The following is a 15,603-nucleotide window of genomic DNA, read 5'->3' on the forward strand; positions in this document are numbered from 1 at the left end:
CACGCACCCCACTGTTCCATACATTCTGGTGCAACTGTTGCAAAGGATTTTGTCGTATTTGCCGCATAGACGTGACAGATCTGAGCCTACACGTCATTGTTACTGGTAAGTGAACCTGCAGGACATTTGCACCCAGCTGGGCAATGGTTTTCGCTTTCTTTTTACAGTATTATCATTGGCTCAACTGCAGCACAGAGCTAGATACACTCCATTACTTATACCGGATACTGGTTACGTAAATCGTAATGCAGCATAATTTAAACCGTTCTTACTTCTGTAAATAATCAAATCACTTTTAGAACGGATAAGAACATCCTTCCGCTTAAGTTACAATCTGACTAGAATTGAGACATGGGTGGCACACACACACACCACCACAACCACCACCACCCCACCCCCACCCCCCCCACACACACACTGATAACACCCCCCCCCCTACACACATAAAAACAAAACCACTGTCATATATATGTTACAGTAAATTCTCAAAACCAGGAAATTTGCGAAATCACTGAATTTTCAGTAAATTTGTGAATCATTTCCTGTTTCACTCAGGGATTTCACAAATTTACCTAAAAATTCTAGGAAATTTGCGAATTTCCTGATTTCAAGGGGCAAGAAATTCGCAAATTTACTGAAACACATTTGAAGGGAAACAAGTGCTTTGTTGGTTGCTTGTGAACCATTTAATGATTCTGGTTTCCTTATATTGATGCAAATGAAACACTCATATTTTTCTCTCTCTCTCTCTCTTATTCTGTCATGTTTCATAAAATTGTTAACATAAAATCTAAACGAGTACATTAAAAGGTACATTGTGACACTCACATCTCTCTCCTATACTGTCATGTTTTATAAGAATTGTTAACATAAAATCTGAAGGAGTACATTACAAGGCATTATGACACTCATCTTTTCTCTCTCTCTCTCTCTCTCTCTCTCTCTCTCTCTCTCTCTCTCTCTCTCTCTCTCTCTCTCTCTCTCTCTCTCTCTCTCTCTTTCTCTCTCTCTCTCTCTCTCTTTCTCTCTCTCTCATTATTAATTATTATTAATGTTAATTATGGTAAATATGTCATTTGTACTATAGTTAAACTTATCTTCTATTTCTTCGTGTTTGTTACGGGTAACAATGGGCGAAGGCCGGATGAAAAGAAGCATGTATATATTGCTTATTCTGTTACCCTCGTAAAATAAATTTCAATTCAATTCTCTCTCCTTTTCTCTGTATGTCTCTTATACTGTCATTTTTGCTTGAAAATATGAACATACCATTATGACACAAGATAAAAACAAACCAAGCAGGGCATGTACAGCACAGACTTATGGCACGTAATAAGCATCCTCTTGAGTTCGTGTCCCTATCATTTCTCGTTTTATTATTGTCTCATGTTTAATTGAATAAAACCGTGTTTAAACCAAGACATATGGCAATGAAAAGACGATCATGTGTAAAAATGTCTTCATGGTGCGTCTTATTTATTGGTGCAGGATTGGCTGCTGTGACATCTTGAGTTTAGTGTCCGCCAGCCAGGCCACCAGCATGTCTTTGATGTCACCATTTGCTCTTTCAACCGATCCCTGGCTTTGTGGATGTCGCGGCTTCCCGTGAACTAATACCAATGTTGGCCAAAAATCTTTTAGTTCTGAAATGATGTTGGCTGTGAACTCAGTGCCGTTATCGCTTTAGAGAATTGCAGGAGCATCGATCACGAGAAAGATGTCAAGCAGCTGGCCAGCTGCAACCTCTGCAGCGCGTTTGCTCCTAATAGGCCGGAGGACGCAGAACTTGGTGAGATGGTCTTGATACACCATGATCCATTTGTAACCGTTGCTTGGCATGGACTGCATGTCAACAAGATCAACTTGTCCTCGAGATGCAAATTCCTTGCTGATGATTGGACGAACAACTACACCTTTTGTCATGGGTCTCTTTATCTTTTTCTGACACTCATCGCATAGTGACTTAAAAATCTCGAGCGATTTCGTACTAATGTTTGCATATTTCCTTTGTGTTTCTTTGATCATTCGATCACGCCCACCATGGCCCGTCGAGATATGCAGAGACAAAGACAGAAAGCCACCCAGCCAACCAGGCTAGCAGACAGACAGGCAGATAAAAAGAGCGACAGTGAGATAAAGATATAGATAGAGAGACAGACAAACAGACTAGACAGCCAGAGCAAGAATGCTGGGTTGCCTATTAGCCAAATGAACCAAACGCGGACTGCACTGCAAAGTCAGACTTGGTAGTTTTCGTGATCCCAACACCACAAACTTCTTATGATTTTTTTTCACTTTCTTTCGTGTGGCTGGCGTGGCGGGTTGGTATTGTGTCGGACCCAAACTGAATTGAAGATGTTCGGTTCAAATCATGCTCAAATCAACTTTTTTACAATTTTTTTTATCTTCTAGCAGTAAATCTATCAAAATCACAACGTAAAATAAAGAAAACGGACTCTTTGGTGTTTTTTTTAAATTTTGCAAATTTACTGAAACGTTTTTTACTGTTCAGTAAATTTGTGAAAAAATGGCATGCTTATTAAAATTTTCAGGAAATTCGCAAATTTCCTACAATTGTTAGGAAATTTGTGAAACCCCTGAGTGAAACAGGAAATTCACAAATTTACTGAAATGTTCAGGGATTTCGCAAATTTCCCAGTTTCGCAAATTTACTGTAACATAGATATATACTCACACGCGCGCGAGCCGCACACGCTGACACACACACATACTCCGAGCCTCCCCCCCTCCCCTCCCCCCACCCCTTCCTAGTCCCCGCACCCCCACACACACGCATTCACGCAAGCGGCACGCACACACACACACATGTACACAGAAGGCTTGGGCTCCGAGTTACTATTTTCTGGGTCAAAAGAATTTCCACCGCGAGGTTGTACTTTTTGTGTAGCCGACCTTCAACACACCGTAAAGCACCTTACCGGTCTGTGAGATCAGATTGTTGATACTTGCTGGTGAGTCTATTTACTACCACGATTGAGGTTATTCAGTTATCTTGCTATTGTAGCTTTAGAGTGCGGGTGTTTCTTGGTTGGGGGGGGGGGGGGGGGGGACACGGTATAGTGCTGTGATCACCACCGACCTGCTACACAGATGAGCCAACTTCGCATAACCTAAACCGACCTGGGGCCAGGATATTCAGTGTCGAAGAAGGCTTGATAAGATATATATAGGCTGTGAAGGGGCGTTTCTTTTATGGAAGATGACAATGCGGAATGCAGTCACAAACTTGAGTAGTTCTGTTTTGTTCGAGCGGACGGGTGTGGTATTCGGGCCGCGGGGCTTCAAGCAGCATGCCCACATTTTGTCACTACCGTTTCTGTTAGGCGAAGGGGCCGTGTTTTGTGTTATTTGGTGTATTCCTGCCGGTCGTTGTTGTTGTTGTTGGTCAGTGGTGGTGGTGGTGATGTGTGTGTGTGTGTGTGTGTGTGTGTGTCAGCCGCTGTAGGCGGCTCTGTGTGAGTGTTAGTTTTATTTCGTGTGTCACAGTGTGTGCCCGGGACGGTGTGTGTGTAGTATGTGTCGGTGTATAGTGTGTGTAGTATGTGTGTATGTATGTCTTGGGTGTGTGTGTGTGTGACGGTGTGTGTGTGTGTGTGTCACGTGTGACGGTGGCGGTGTTGCTGGCCGCGTATCATGTGCTCAGTCGATCCAGTTTGCGTGACCGACGTGTGTCTGAGCGCGGCCAGTGTGTGCACGCCTGTCAACCTCAACTGACTCAACTCAACTTGCTCAAATTTTATTGGCTTCAATTTTCACATAGAAGAATTTGTCTTGCGCTTGGGATTAAGACATAGGCAGAAAGTAAGAGTATAACATATAAAAACAGCATTCATATCACATTTCATGTATCACACACAGCAGGGACCTATATTAGATATAGGTCTATGCACACAGTAATCACTAGTATAGGCCTAGGCCTACAGATATCACATTGTCCCTGTATCACACATGCAAATAAATAGTATCACATTTTCCACGTATCACACACAATATATACATTACATAACATACAGCAAGTTTCCATCTCCCGCGCCCCTCCCCCCCCTCCCACACATACATATCCTCGCACGTGCGTCGACTCCATACAAATGACATCATCAGTCCATTAACTAAAATGCACAATGACTAGTAGAGGGTACATGATGCACAATACGTGCTCAACTAGACCTGCTAACTAAAATAATAACAGAGACAGAAACAAGAACTGGGCACAACATTTACACGTGTGTGACCTACTTTACATCAAGTGCCTGTGATCTATAAATAACAATGATTGCGTTTAAAATAAAACATGAATAGTGCCGATGTTTGCTAACAATGAATACATAAAAACTAAGATAAGAATGTATGTGCTTTCATAATATGATTATTTTATAAAACACAGTAGGAAAATTGGAAGATAATTTTTATACGAAACTGCGCACATTGAGTCGAGCTCTGTAGCGTGTGTGTTCGGAGGCAGAAGACACACATGGCTGTGGATATTAATTGTTGTGAGATTCGATCTCTGTCTCAGTGCCACTCAGTGTCTTCAAGTCATTATTGTGTGCGCACCATATGCTGAAGCTTGAACAGACTCAGTTCAGAATTACCTGAACTACATTGGGGTGTGCACGTTAAAGATCCCACGATTGACAAAAGGGTCTTTTCTGGCAAAATTGTATAGGCATAGATAAAAAATGTCCATCAAATAGCCTACCCGTGGGACTTGGAATAAAGTAAAAAAATTCCATCTCACACGGCATTAAGTCTCAGGAAACATGAATACACGCATACAGGGAAAAAAAAAAAAACTTGGGTAGCGCCGTATGTATGGCAGCTCGCTTTCCCCGGGGAGAAAGCAGCCCGAATTTCCATGAGGGTAACCTCACTGGACTGTAAATCTTATCCATCCATCCATCTATCCAACTTCAACACTGCACGGCGCACGGTCTTTCTGTTTCAGTCACCTTGCCGCTTTACTGCGACCGATAGGCCCAACCGACTGAAGGCTAAGCGGCAAAGATGTCGGACCTGTTGGGTTTCAGCAATGAGACCTTCACCAACTTTGCTTTCTACTCTGGACTCGTACTGAGCAAGACTCTCATCATGGGGCCTCTCACCTCCATGTTCCGAGGCCGAAACAAGGTTGGCGGAAACATGTCATCACAGGAGCTTGTCTCAAAGCGCCGCCGGTGTAACACGAGAAAATTACTCCCACGAGATTTTTACTCCGGAGTAAACATTTCGCACGATAAAGTTACTCCCTTTACGAAAAAAGCACTCCCCCATAACACGAGAAAATTACTCCCCAAGACAAGTGAGTTCCGAGTAAACATTTGGTACAAAAATGTTACTCCCCTGACGAATAAATAACGAATAAATTTAACTTCCCATGCCAGGTGTACGACATTTTTACTCCCTTGTCCCCTGTTAGTCTTGGTGGTGGAAGGAGGGTAGCGCGACATTCGTGTGCGCGAGATCACTTATTGGCATTATCCCTTCGCCCGCATCCCATTTTTGCGTACGAGATTTTTACTGAAAGTAAAATAAAATGGGAGTAAAAATTTCGTGGAGGGAGTAATTTTTTCGTGCCTTGGGGAGTTCTTTTCTCGTTCGAAAAGTGTACTCGGAGTAAGAATTTCGTACGAAATATTTACTCCGGAGTAAATTTTTCGTGGAGTAATAATTTCGTGTTACACCGGGTCGATCTACTCCTTTTCAACCTCTCCGCTGTACAAAGGAGTAGATCGCCCGGCGTTTTAATACACGCTCCTGTGGATGTAGTTAGAGAGTCTAGTATTTTCAGCCCACTGAGTGTTTAACATAGCGTGAAGTTACTCAGCCTCAGCACGGTGAGTGTTTTGGACTGGTGACCTGATTTATGGACTCGCTCTGCCGTACGGTCTCTGTCTGTCTGTCTGTTTGTTTGTCTCTCTCTCTATCTCTGCCTTTCTCTTTCTTCAAGCTCTCTCTCTCTCTCTCTCCTCTCTCTCTCTCTCTCTCTCTCTCTCTCTCTCTCTCTCTCCTTCTCTCTTTCTCTCTCTCTCTCTCTCTCCTTCTCTCTTTCTCTCTCTCTCTCTCTCCTCAGAGGTATTACACACCGGTACGACCGAACTAAGGTATCAACAAGAAAAATGTTCATTCAAAATGAACAGCGTCGATGCAATGTCCACCAAAGATTTATTTTGGGAAGTGTTAAAGGTTAGGGTCAAAAGTTAATGAATTGCATGTTGTGCTGGATATATAAATTGTTTATTTCAGTCAATGCTTGATTCATAAGTACATTTTTCAGCACTGTGGTGCATCTACAGGAGGGTGCTCCAACAATGATGCATAGTGCCAACATTTAGCGCAAACTTTTCACAACAGTGCATTATTACCACAAAGCGCATACAGCGATTATATAGTAGCAAGTTGCACTAAACATTTGAACAAAATGCATTTTGTTCAAATGTTAACAGCACAGCACCAAGTTTTGCATAAGTGCACAACAGCACTGACCATTTCACAAAAGTGCATAACAGCTGTGACAATTTTACAAAAGTGCATTGACCATTTCAGGCAGATGGCTAACATGCAGATTTCGCTTTTGTCTGTCTTTCTTTGAAAAGTAGGCATGTTCAAGATCGATGAAGTCATGAGCAATTGGGTTAGATGACAGAAAAGATTCAAAAACGTCAGATTCAGTTAGATGACAGAAAAGATTCAAAAACGTCAGATTCAGTGTTTTGGGCACTGTTGAACAGGAACATTCTCTCCTGTTCAACAAATGTGGGTTCAATTCAAAAGCAACATTGTCACAGATAGGCTAGTGTTACATTTCTGTAAAGTTTCAAAAACATCTTCCATGTTTTGGTTACTGTTGAACAGAGGCATATTTTCCTGTTCAAAAAAGTCTGACACAAATTGTCGTAGTTGTGGGTTAAGGTTCGATCTATACTGTCCTTCAAACGAGTCGTAGAACCGTCATTGTCACAGATAGTGTTACATTTCTGTTTTACATTCAAACGAGTCGTAGAAGTAGTAGTACATTTGCGTTTGGTTGTTTTTTCTTTTAGATTCCTGTCACTCATACTAGCAGTATTGATTGAGGTACATAAATCTGTTGATGTACAGGGATGACTTGTTTGTAATGAATCCTTGTTTCCTCCACATTGAGTTTGCATTGCAGTTGGACAGAAATGAACAGAAATTGATAAACACATTGATAATGGCTTTTGAGAAAATCAATCAATTCTGCAAAGGAATTAACTTGATGACATCAAAACTGCAGCGCCATTTGAAGAATGGTTACCATTTCTGTTTCTTTGATGGGAATCAAACAAATAAAAACATTGACTATCCAAGTTACCATGAATGGCAATAGTTGACTCCTGAAAAGTAGCAAGGATATAATTTGAGACGATAAACGCCTGATGCAATCCCTCCTCAAGGTCAGTCAACTCAAAACCTTCATCATTCGCAACATCAGTAGGCAACACAGCGGGATTCGTATGTCCAGAAATCATGTCGAAAAAATATTACATTTCAAAAGCATGTCCAACCACAGTTGTTGGCAAGTGTTCGTGTCCGAAGTAGCCTTCAGTGTGTGTATATGTATTCATGTGACAGAGAACGTGACCTCATTGTTCAATCCTCTCTCTCTCTTCTTTCTCATTCGAACGCACACACGCAAGAACGTAGCCTACGCACGCATGCACGCGCACGCACACACACACACACACACACACACACACACACACACACACACCCCGCTGACGCACACGGCAAACCACGCACACACACACTGACTGTCGGCAAGCATCTCTTTTTGTTTTCTTTACCTTTGTTTATTGTGTTTTCGATATTTGTGTTTATTTTTTGCTTGACTTATCTGTTTTATTTTAATGTTTGCTATCCACATCGTGTGATAAATGTTTCTTCTCAGTCTCCGAGTCAGTTTAGTTTCTGCACGCCGCTTTGGTACTCCTTGTTTTTCTAACTGGTGTATTGTGCGCGACTGATTTGCGGATTTATTTTTATTCCTTTCATATGCAGTTGAAGTGTTGTGGGTGTTATTGTCTGTATATGCTGTGTTGCGTCTGTGTATGCCTACAAGAATTTTGGGTGTAATGTGCCTGTGGTCTGCTCGCAGTCGAGCACAGAAAACATGGCGGCGCCCTGTGGCAAATTCGTGGAAAGTCTTTCCCGACCGCAGATACCAGCGTCGTCCGCGACGCTGGAATAAATTACTGTTGAAAGAATACCCTATACCTCGGAGATATACCTTCACTCGGTCTCAACGACGTCACGTGACATGTTATATGATGGAAGAGAATGTTGTCGCCTATTTACCACCCTGAGTTCGGTAAGACTGGGGCGGGGATATAGCTCAGTTGGTAGCGCGCTGGATTTGTATTCAGTTGGCCGCTGTCAGCGTGAGTTCGATCCCAGGTTCGGCGGAAATTTATTTCACAGAGTCAACTTTGTGTGCAGACTCTCTTCGGTGTCCGAACCTCCCCCCGTGTACACTACATTGGGTGTGCACGTTAAAGATCCCACGATTGACAAAAGGGTCTTTCCTGGCAAAATTGCTTAGGCACAGTTAATAATTGTCTACCTATACCCGTGTGACTTGGAATAATAGGCCGTGAAAGGTAAATATGCCGAAATGGCTGCAATCTACTGGCCGTATAAAATTTCATCTCACACGGCATCACTGCAGAGCGCCTAGAACTGTACCCACGGAATATGCGCGATATAAGACTCATTGATTGATTGATTGATTGATTGAAGACTGAAACTATGCTCAGTCACGGAAAGAATACGTTAGTTCGGTCGTACCGGTGTGCAATGGGTGCTCTCTCTCTCTCCTTCTCTCTCTCTCTCTCTCTTCAAGTTCTATCTCGTGGTACGCCAGTCACTGAGCTGGCTTACTGCGAATCAGCTTTTCCTAGACTTTTGGTTTGTCAACTGCTTCCTCGAAAACAGGTTAATGGTAACCTTTAAGGACATGGTAACAAAACACGAAAATAAGAAAGAAAAAAAGAAAGAAAGACACACACACACACACACACACACACACACTCTCTCTCTCTCTCTCACACACGCACAAACACGCACACGCACACACAGGTCATACACAGAAACATCAATTTTTCGTATTAAATCGAGGGTACGGGAGAGAAGAAAACTTAGGGGACAAAATCTCTTATTTTGTGTGCCACGGCATTGAATTGTAACAGCCTCAGCTGAGAGTTATAACAAGATACTGATGCTGAAGAAACAGACGATCATGGCAATGACAAACTGATCGGCTGGTAAAGGTATAGGTAGTCCCATAACCAATTTTAGTTGTAGGGGAACGAGATGTTAGAGATCCCGACTAATCTCGGGCCAGCTATATTAGGGCGGTGCCCACTTCTCTCCCTCGCTGCCTGTGCCTTCCCTGGCCCTGAATTTCGGCCGACGGGGTTATCAAATTGCGGCCATTTCTGCGAAAACAGTCACTGTGGTCAAAATTATGTTTATATGTATCCCAAGACTGTTTTCCATAAGTTACATCTGTTTATACAACTCCTGCAATGCAACCGAGGGGTGGATTAAATCTAGTTGATTATTTTTAGACAAGTGAGAAATTAGAACGAACTACTTTGATTACACCAAAAATCACACGTGGATTATTCGAAGTAAGAATAAAGAGGGCTAAAAAATAATCAACACTAGAATTTATTTTTAGAACATTTGAAACCCAGACGATTGGACCCTGTTGCGGAAGAATACGTACAACGTTGACTCAAAACTGTAACAACAATGGCTGACGTGTATGAAGTACACGCATACCTCGCCAGGTTTGTTTCTGTGACTAGTCGACAGACGATGCCATTTGCTTTGTGTGTGATTTTGTTGTTGCTTACTGTACGTGTAAAATCCAGTTCTTTAACAGGCAACAAACCTTGCAAATTTCCAGAAGCTGCAATCTGAAGCGACCTATCTCTGATTCTAGCAGACGATCTCTCCAATGTTTAACACAAAATCAGCAAACTCTCCTGTCACATAGAACGTCCATTATATAGTGCAATGTTGAAATGAAGTTACCGGTCTGAAACATTTAGTCGTTTCTTCTGAGACAATCCTTGTTCTCTTATCATCTACAGATTTACCGCAGTCTTCACCACGCGAATTCACAACAGAAGTCAGACTTTCGAACATATACAATCTACGTAGGCAAGCACGATACGTCATGACGTCATATGATTCCTAGCATATTGACGTAATGCTAAACATCCGGTTATCCCGAGTTTTCTCCGTAATACATGTCCGGTTTTTTTTTCAATGTTCGGTTATTTCCGTGGCTTCATGCGGAAAGGGAACCGTCGTCTGCTATCAACGACATGGACCATTCTGGTCCTTGTTGCTGACAAAAACATGATTTTAACACAGAATGTAATGTCAGAATAGCTATATAAAGGCTATTGTGTTTTAATCGTAGCAATGGGGTCCGATATTTAGACGAGACAAGTATAATGCCGACGAGTCGGAGACTAAGAATAAAGTAAAAGAATAGGGACTATTTGAATGACGCGCATTTGACACTCTGAGTGATTAGGCTGAAATGAAATTGCCTACAAAATGTCGTCTGCATGACTGCATGTTCGACCCGTGTTGTTCGTTGTATAAATAGCTTAAACAATGACGACAACTCGTTGATTACTGGAAAATAAACCACTCGTGGGTATTTGCAGCCGCTTGGTAATTCACGCTCCGCACACTCGTGAATTACCAAGCGGCTGCAAATACCCACGAGTGGTTTATTTTCCAGTAATCAACTCGTGGTCATTGTTTAAGCTCTATTTATTTGTGTGATATCACTGTTACACTCTTGACATTCTTAGAAATTCAGTTTGAATTGAGAGTCAGTGAGCCGTCAGGAAAATGTGCATAAATTTTGCTCCAACTTTGACCCCACGTTTTTCCAATCAGAGACTTCTGTCAACAGTGTCCAAATTCGTAGAAATGGCCACAAATAAAGATGAGTTAATCAGTGAATTAATGAGCTGGCCAGGTGAGTGTTTGATTGACTGCTTTGTGTGATGGCGGCAGGTGTTCGTCAACCCAGAGGACGTCAAGCGGTTCGCCGCCCCGGGCACAGCGCTGACCGCCAGTGACCCCACTGTCGAGAGAATCAGACGGTAAGTTTCAAGGCCTTCTCCGCATCGTGAAAACATAAATCAAGCTCGCCAGATACTACCCCAGACGGTAAGGCAAGAAGCAATGGCGAGTTTGACTAATTTGAAGAATCTGGAGAATCCACTGCACCTTAATCTAGATGCACACGGCATGATTTTCTCTAAAACGCACCACAAGTATGGTTATTGATTTAATCAAAGTGAGTGAATGAGCTTCAAGGCCGTAGAAGCCCCTGGCGGCTAGACGGATAGCACATGATATGACGCGGTGGTCCTAGTACATATAACACAAACACGTACACAAACGCCATCTCATTCTCATACCTGTCAAGCCCTTGTGGACTCTCACCATAAGATTTGAAGTAGTCAAACCCAACTCTCACAAAGATGCCCTTTCTTTGCCTAGTTTATGACATTTAATTATGCTTTCAATACACTTAGGGGAAGGGCTCCTAACATGGACCGCTTTTTGTTTCATGCTGATATGTAACTAGCTTGTTTTCTTGCAAAGAAGTTTCATTTTGTGTTTGGTAGTCCTTCTCTCTTAGGTTAACCGTTAGGCCTAATTAGAGTAAAATAGCTTTGATAGACATTCAGCAAAAATTAAATACAGAAAAAAATCACAAATGGTCCATATTAGGAGCCTGGGCGCCTAATATGGACCAGTGGAGAGGCCTTCACGAATCACTGTAAAAAGCCTCCTATACTTCAAAATAATATGATACAACTTAGTGTGCAGGTCAGACTAATTAAAATATGCTTTAGATTTATCTGTTTTGGGTTGATGAGAGCATTATTTAAAGCACACCAGGAAACTAAAGAAGCTTATCAAAAACAGAGTGAAAATAAGTGAAATTATCAACTTCCACGAAAAGAAGACTATTTGTTATATTTTTTTGAAATCTCGAGGGCTAGTTATAGGTTATTTTTAGCAAGCTTCTTAATGAATTAATGAAAATAGCCTTTTGATGGGACTCGCGCTATAGAAAAGTTATTTATTATTATTATTATTATTATCTTTTATTTTTTTCGATTTGTTGAAGGTGGTCCATATTAGGAGACTCACACATGCTTTGATATTTTGCTATTATTTTTTGTTTGCAGTAGAAACTCGGGGTCAACACTGCTAAAATGTAACAAATACGGTCTTTGCTGTCATATATAGCAAGTTTTGTGTGATAAAAGCTTTGGCTGTGGACAGAAACGAGTCCGTTTTAGGCGGCAAATTTAGAGTGAACGCTGCCAAAAGTGAAAAAAAGAGAAAAAGCCTAACGGTTTTGAGGTTTGTGTTTCTGCAACTGTTTTGACATGTGCAAGTTATCCAGAGAGGATGAATACAGCGAATGAAATTATTTTGAGCGCTCTAGCGCCGTAAGTTTGTCAGAACTGGAGGTGGTCCATATTAGGAGCCGGTCCATATTATGAGCCCTTCCCCTACGTTTGCAAAGTGAAGGCAGTCCACCTGCGCGGTAGCATTATTTGTAACGCAGAATCTCATGGTAAACTTTGGAAGCTTGTGGAAACCTTTTTTTCTTAGATTTTGGAATTCTAGCTACTGCATGGGGAACGGGGTTGTCCTGACCCCATTTAATGTCAGCACTGGGTTTTGTTGTCGCAAGTCTCTTCAGCTTGTTTGGTTGTCTTAATACTACCGGAACCATGTCTTCCTTTCATTTTCTCTAATTTTTGAGTGTGTGTTTCTTTGTGTTTGTGCGAGTGTGTGTTTCTCTCCCCCTCTCTCTCGTCTTAAACTTTCTTCATCAATTTTTGTTAAAGGTGTCACCAGAATGACCTTGAGAACGTCGTGCCCTTCACGCTGATTGGTCTGCTCTACGTCAGCGCTGACCCTGACCCCGACAGGGCCATTAACATCTTCCGGATCTTCGCCGCTTCCCGCTTTCTGCACACCGCATCGTATCTGCTTCCGCTGCCGCAGCCGTCCCGCGCCACGTGTTTCATTGTTGGCTGGGGGGCCACTGCCGCCATGGCCTTTTTTGTTATTGCCAGAACCACTTTCTTCAAGTGATTGTTCAGGGACATCCAGCATAGCACTTAGGGAAGATGAATATTTCTGCGAAAACAGTCACTGTGGTCCAAATTACGGTCTACATGTGCATCCCAAAACTGTTATCCATTATGTTTCATTTGTTTCACATTCTGTGGTATTTACTAAATTGATTTATTTAAAAAAACAATTGCACTGTGCACAGAGAGCAGCCGGGGTGTCCGTTGTTGCTATGTGATTATGTGGAGGGAGGGCCAGATGCCATGGACAACGCCTGGCCAGATCATATCTAGGATGGCGAGCTGAACTGTTTTCACGAGAAGGAGTGTGCCCTAATATGAAACAGGACTTCATTATACCTGAAACTGAAGATGGCTTTACCGTTGGCGAGTATGTAATTGAAGCACACACACACACACTTGCCCGCACGCAAACACACACGGCATGTCCGCATACACTCACATACACACACTCGCACGCATACATGATTTTGTACTATGTGTGCATCCAATTTTGATATAAGCTGAAACGAAATGCTTCCTTATTGTGACCGATTTCATGTGGTTCAGACCAGCAGACTTAGTGCCAGAAATTGGAGATTGCTTGTTGGTGTTTTTTCCAAAATAAAATACCACGAGACATTCGGATGCTTGTTATCGTTCACATACCACTGGCCTGTTGAACGTTTCTGATGACACTATGTTGTGCGCAGTTTCTTTTTGGATCGGTGTGTGTGTGTGTGAGATTACGATGACAGTTCCTGCTTTTTTTTAATCACAATGCATTTCGATGTGTTGCAAATATTATTGATACATTTTCAAAAAGTTTAAAGCACAGGTTGGAAGATTAATCCAAACCTGACTCCTTCGTCTTTTTAAAACAATTAAATCTTCGGTTTGTAATGCGGTCGGCATTACAGAATCCAACCTTACTTTTTATATTTAGTCAAGTTTTGACTAAATATTTTAACATCGAGGGGGAATCGAAACGAGGGTCGTGGTGTATGTGCGTGTGTGCGTGTGTGTGTGTGTGTGTGTGTGTGTGTGTAGAGCGATTCAGACTAAACTACTGGACCGATCTTTATGAAATTTGACATGAGAGTTCCTGGGTATGAAATCCCCGAACGTTTTTTTCATTTTTTTGATAAATGTCTTTGATGACGTCATATCCGGCTTTTCGTGAAAGTTGAGGCGGCACTGTCACGCCCTCATTTTTCAACCAAATTGGTTGAAATTTTGGTCAAGTAATCTTCGACGAAGCCCGGGGTTCGGTATTGCATTTCAGCTTGGTGGCTTAAAAATTAATTAATGACTTTGGTCATTAAAAATCGGAAAATTGTAAAAAAAATAAAAATTTATAAAACGATCCAAATTTACGTTTATCTTATTCTCCATCATTTGCTGATTCCAAAAACATATAAATATGTTATATTCGGATTAAAAACAAGCTCTGAAAATTAAATATATAAAAATTATTATCAAAATTAAATTGTCCAAATCAATTTAAAAACACTTTCATCTTATTCCTTGTCGGTTCCTGATTCCAAAAACATATAGATATGATATGTTTGGATTAAAAACACGCTCAGAAAGTTAAAACAAAGAGAGGTACAGAAAAGCGTGCTATCCTTCTTAGCGCAACTACTACCCCGCTCTTCTTGTCAATTTCACTGCCTTTGCCATGAGCGGTGGACTGACGATGCTACGAGTATACGGTCTTGCTGAAAAATGACAGCTACTTGACTAAATATTGTATTTTCGCCTTACGCGACTTGTTATCTTTACTCGTAAACCACATCAACCATTCGCACAAATGTTCTGACTGAAATGAAAATTGGTATCTGACGCCCTACTGGAAGTCAATTGGTTTCACTCATTGTAGATCAATTAATATAATGTATAATGTAAAGTCACAATGTAGGCTAGCAAATTTTCAATTGCAGGTATGCGCGTCGAATGACAATATCAAACACAGTTTTCCATACATGAAACCGAATAAAACCAACTTGTGACAATCTAATCAACCAGTAAACAAACCAACGAATACATTTATCTAGCAATAAACCGGCACGGTTGGCCTAGTGGTAAGGCGTCCGCCCCGTAATCGGGAGGTCGTGGGTTCGAACCCAGGCCGGGTCATACCTAAGACTTTACAAATTGGCAATCTAGTGGCTGCTCCGCCTGGCGTCCGGCATTATGGGGTTAGTGCTAGGACTGGTTGGTCCGGTGTCAGAATAATGTGACTGGGTGAGACATGAAGCCTGTGCTGCGACTTCTGTCTCGTGTGTGGCGCACATTAAATGTCAAAGCAGCACCGCCCTGATATGGCCCTTCGTGGTCGGCTGGGCGTTAAGCAAACAAATCTAGCAATAAGCCTATTCTTTTTAAATCCAGAAACCAAGCCTAAACAAAAACAACAAAAGACACA

The 15,603-nt window shown here is 41.8% G+C and overlaps 1 protein-coding gene across 1 annotated transcript; it reads left to right on the plus strand.

Moving 5' to 3' along the window:
- The first annotated feature begins 2,821 nt into the window (after positions 1-2,821).
- Positions 2,822-13,820, plus strand: LOC138949135 (microsomal glutathione S-transferase 1-like). The gene is made up of 4 exons (XM_070320897.1): positions 2,822-2,972; positions 4,967-5,148; positions 11,086-11,174; positions 12,948-13,820. Exons 2-4 carry the CDS (start codon positions 5,026-5,028, stop codon positions 13,195-13,197), a joined length of 462 nt encoding a protein of 153 aa, XP_070176998.1. The 5' UTR covers positions 2,822-2,972; positions 4,967-5,025; the 3' UTR covers positions 13,198-13,820.
- Positions 13,821-15,603: the final 1,783 nt, after the last annotated feature.

Source organism: Littorina saxatilis, linkage group LG15 (assembly GCF_037325665.1).
Source record: "Littorina saxatilis isolate snail1 linkage group LG15, US_GU_Lsax_2.0, whole genome shotgun sequence".
Classification (NCBI taxonomy): Eukaryota; Metazoa; Mollusca; class Gastropoda; order Littorinimorpha; family Littorinidae; genus Littorina; species Littorina saxatilis.

Coding starts and splice junctions, on each gene's coding strand:
- LOC138949135 (XM_070320897.1), top strand. CDS start 5,026: ATGTCGGACCTGTTGGGTTTCAGCAATGAGACCTTCACCAACTTTGCT. Junction 5,149..11,085: donor TGTTCCGAGGCCGAAACAAG/GTTGGCGGAAAC, acceptor TGATGGCGGCAG/GTGTTCGTCAACCCAGAGGA. Junction 11,175..12,947: donor ACTGTCGAGAGAATCAGACG/GTAAGTTTCAAG, acceptor TTTTTGTTAAAG/GTGTCACCAGAATGACCTTG.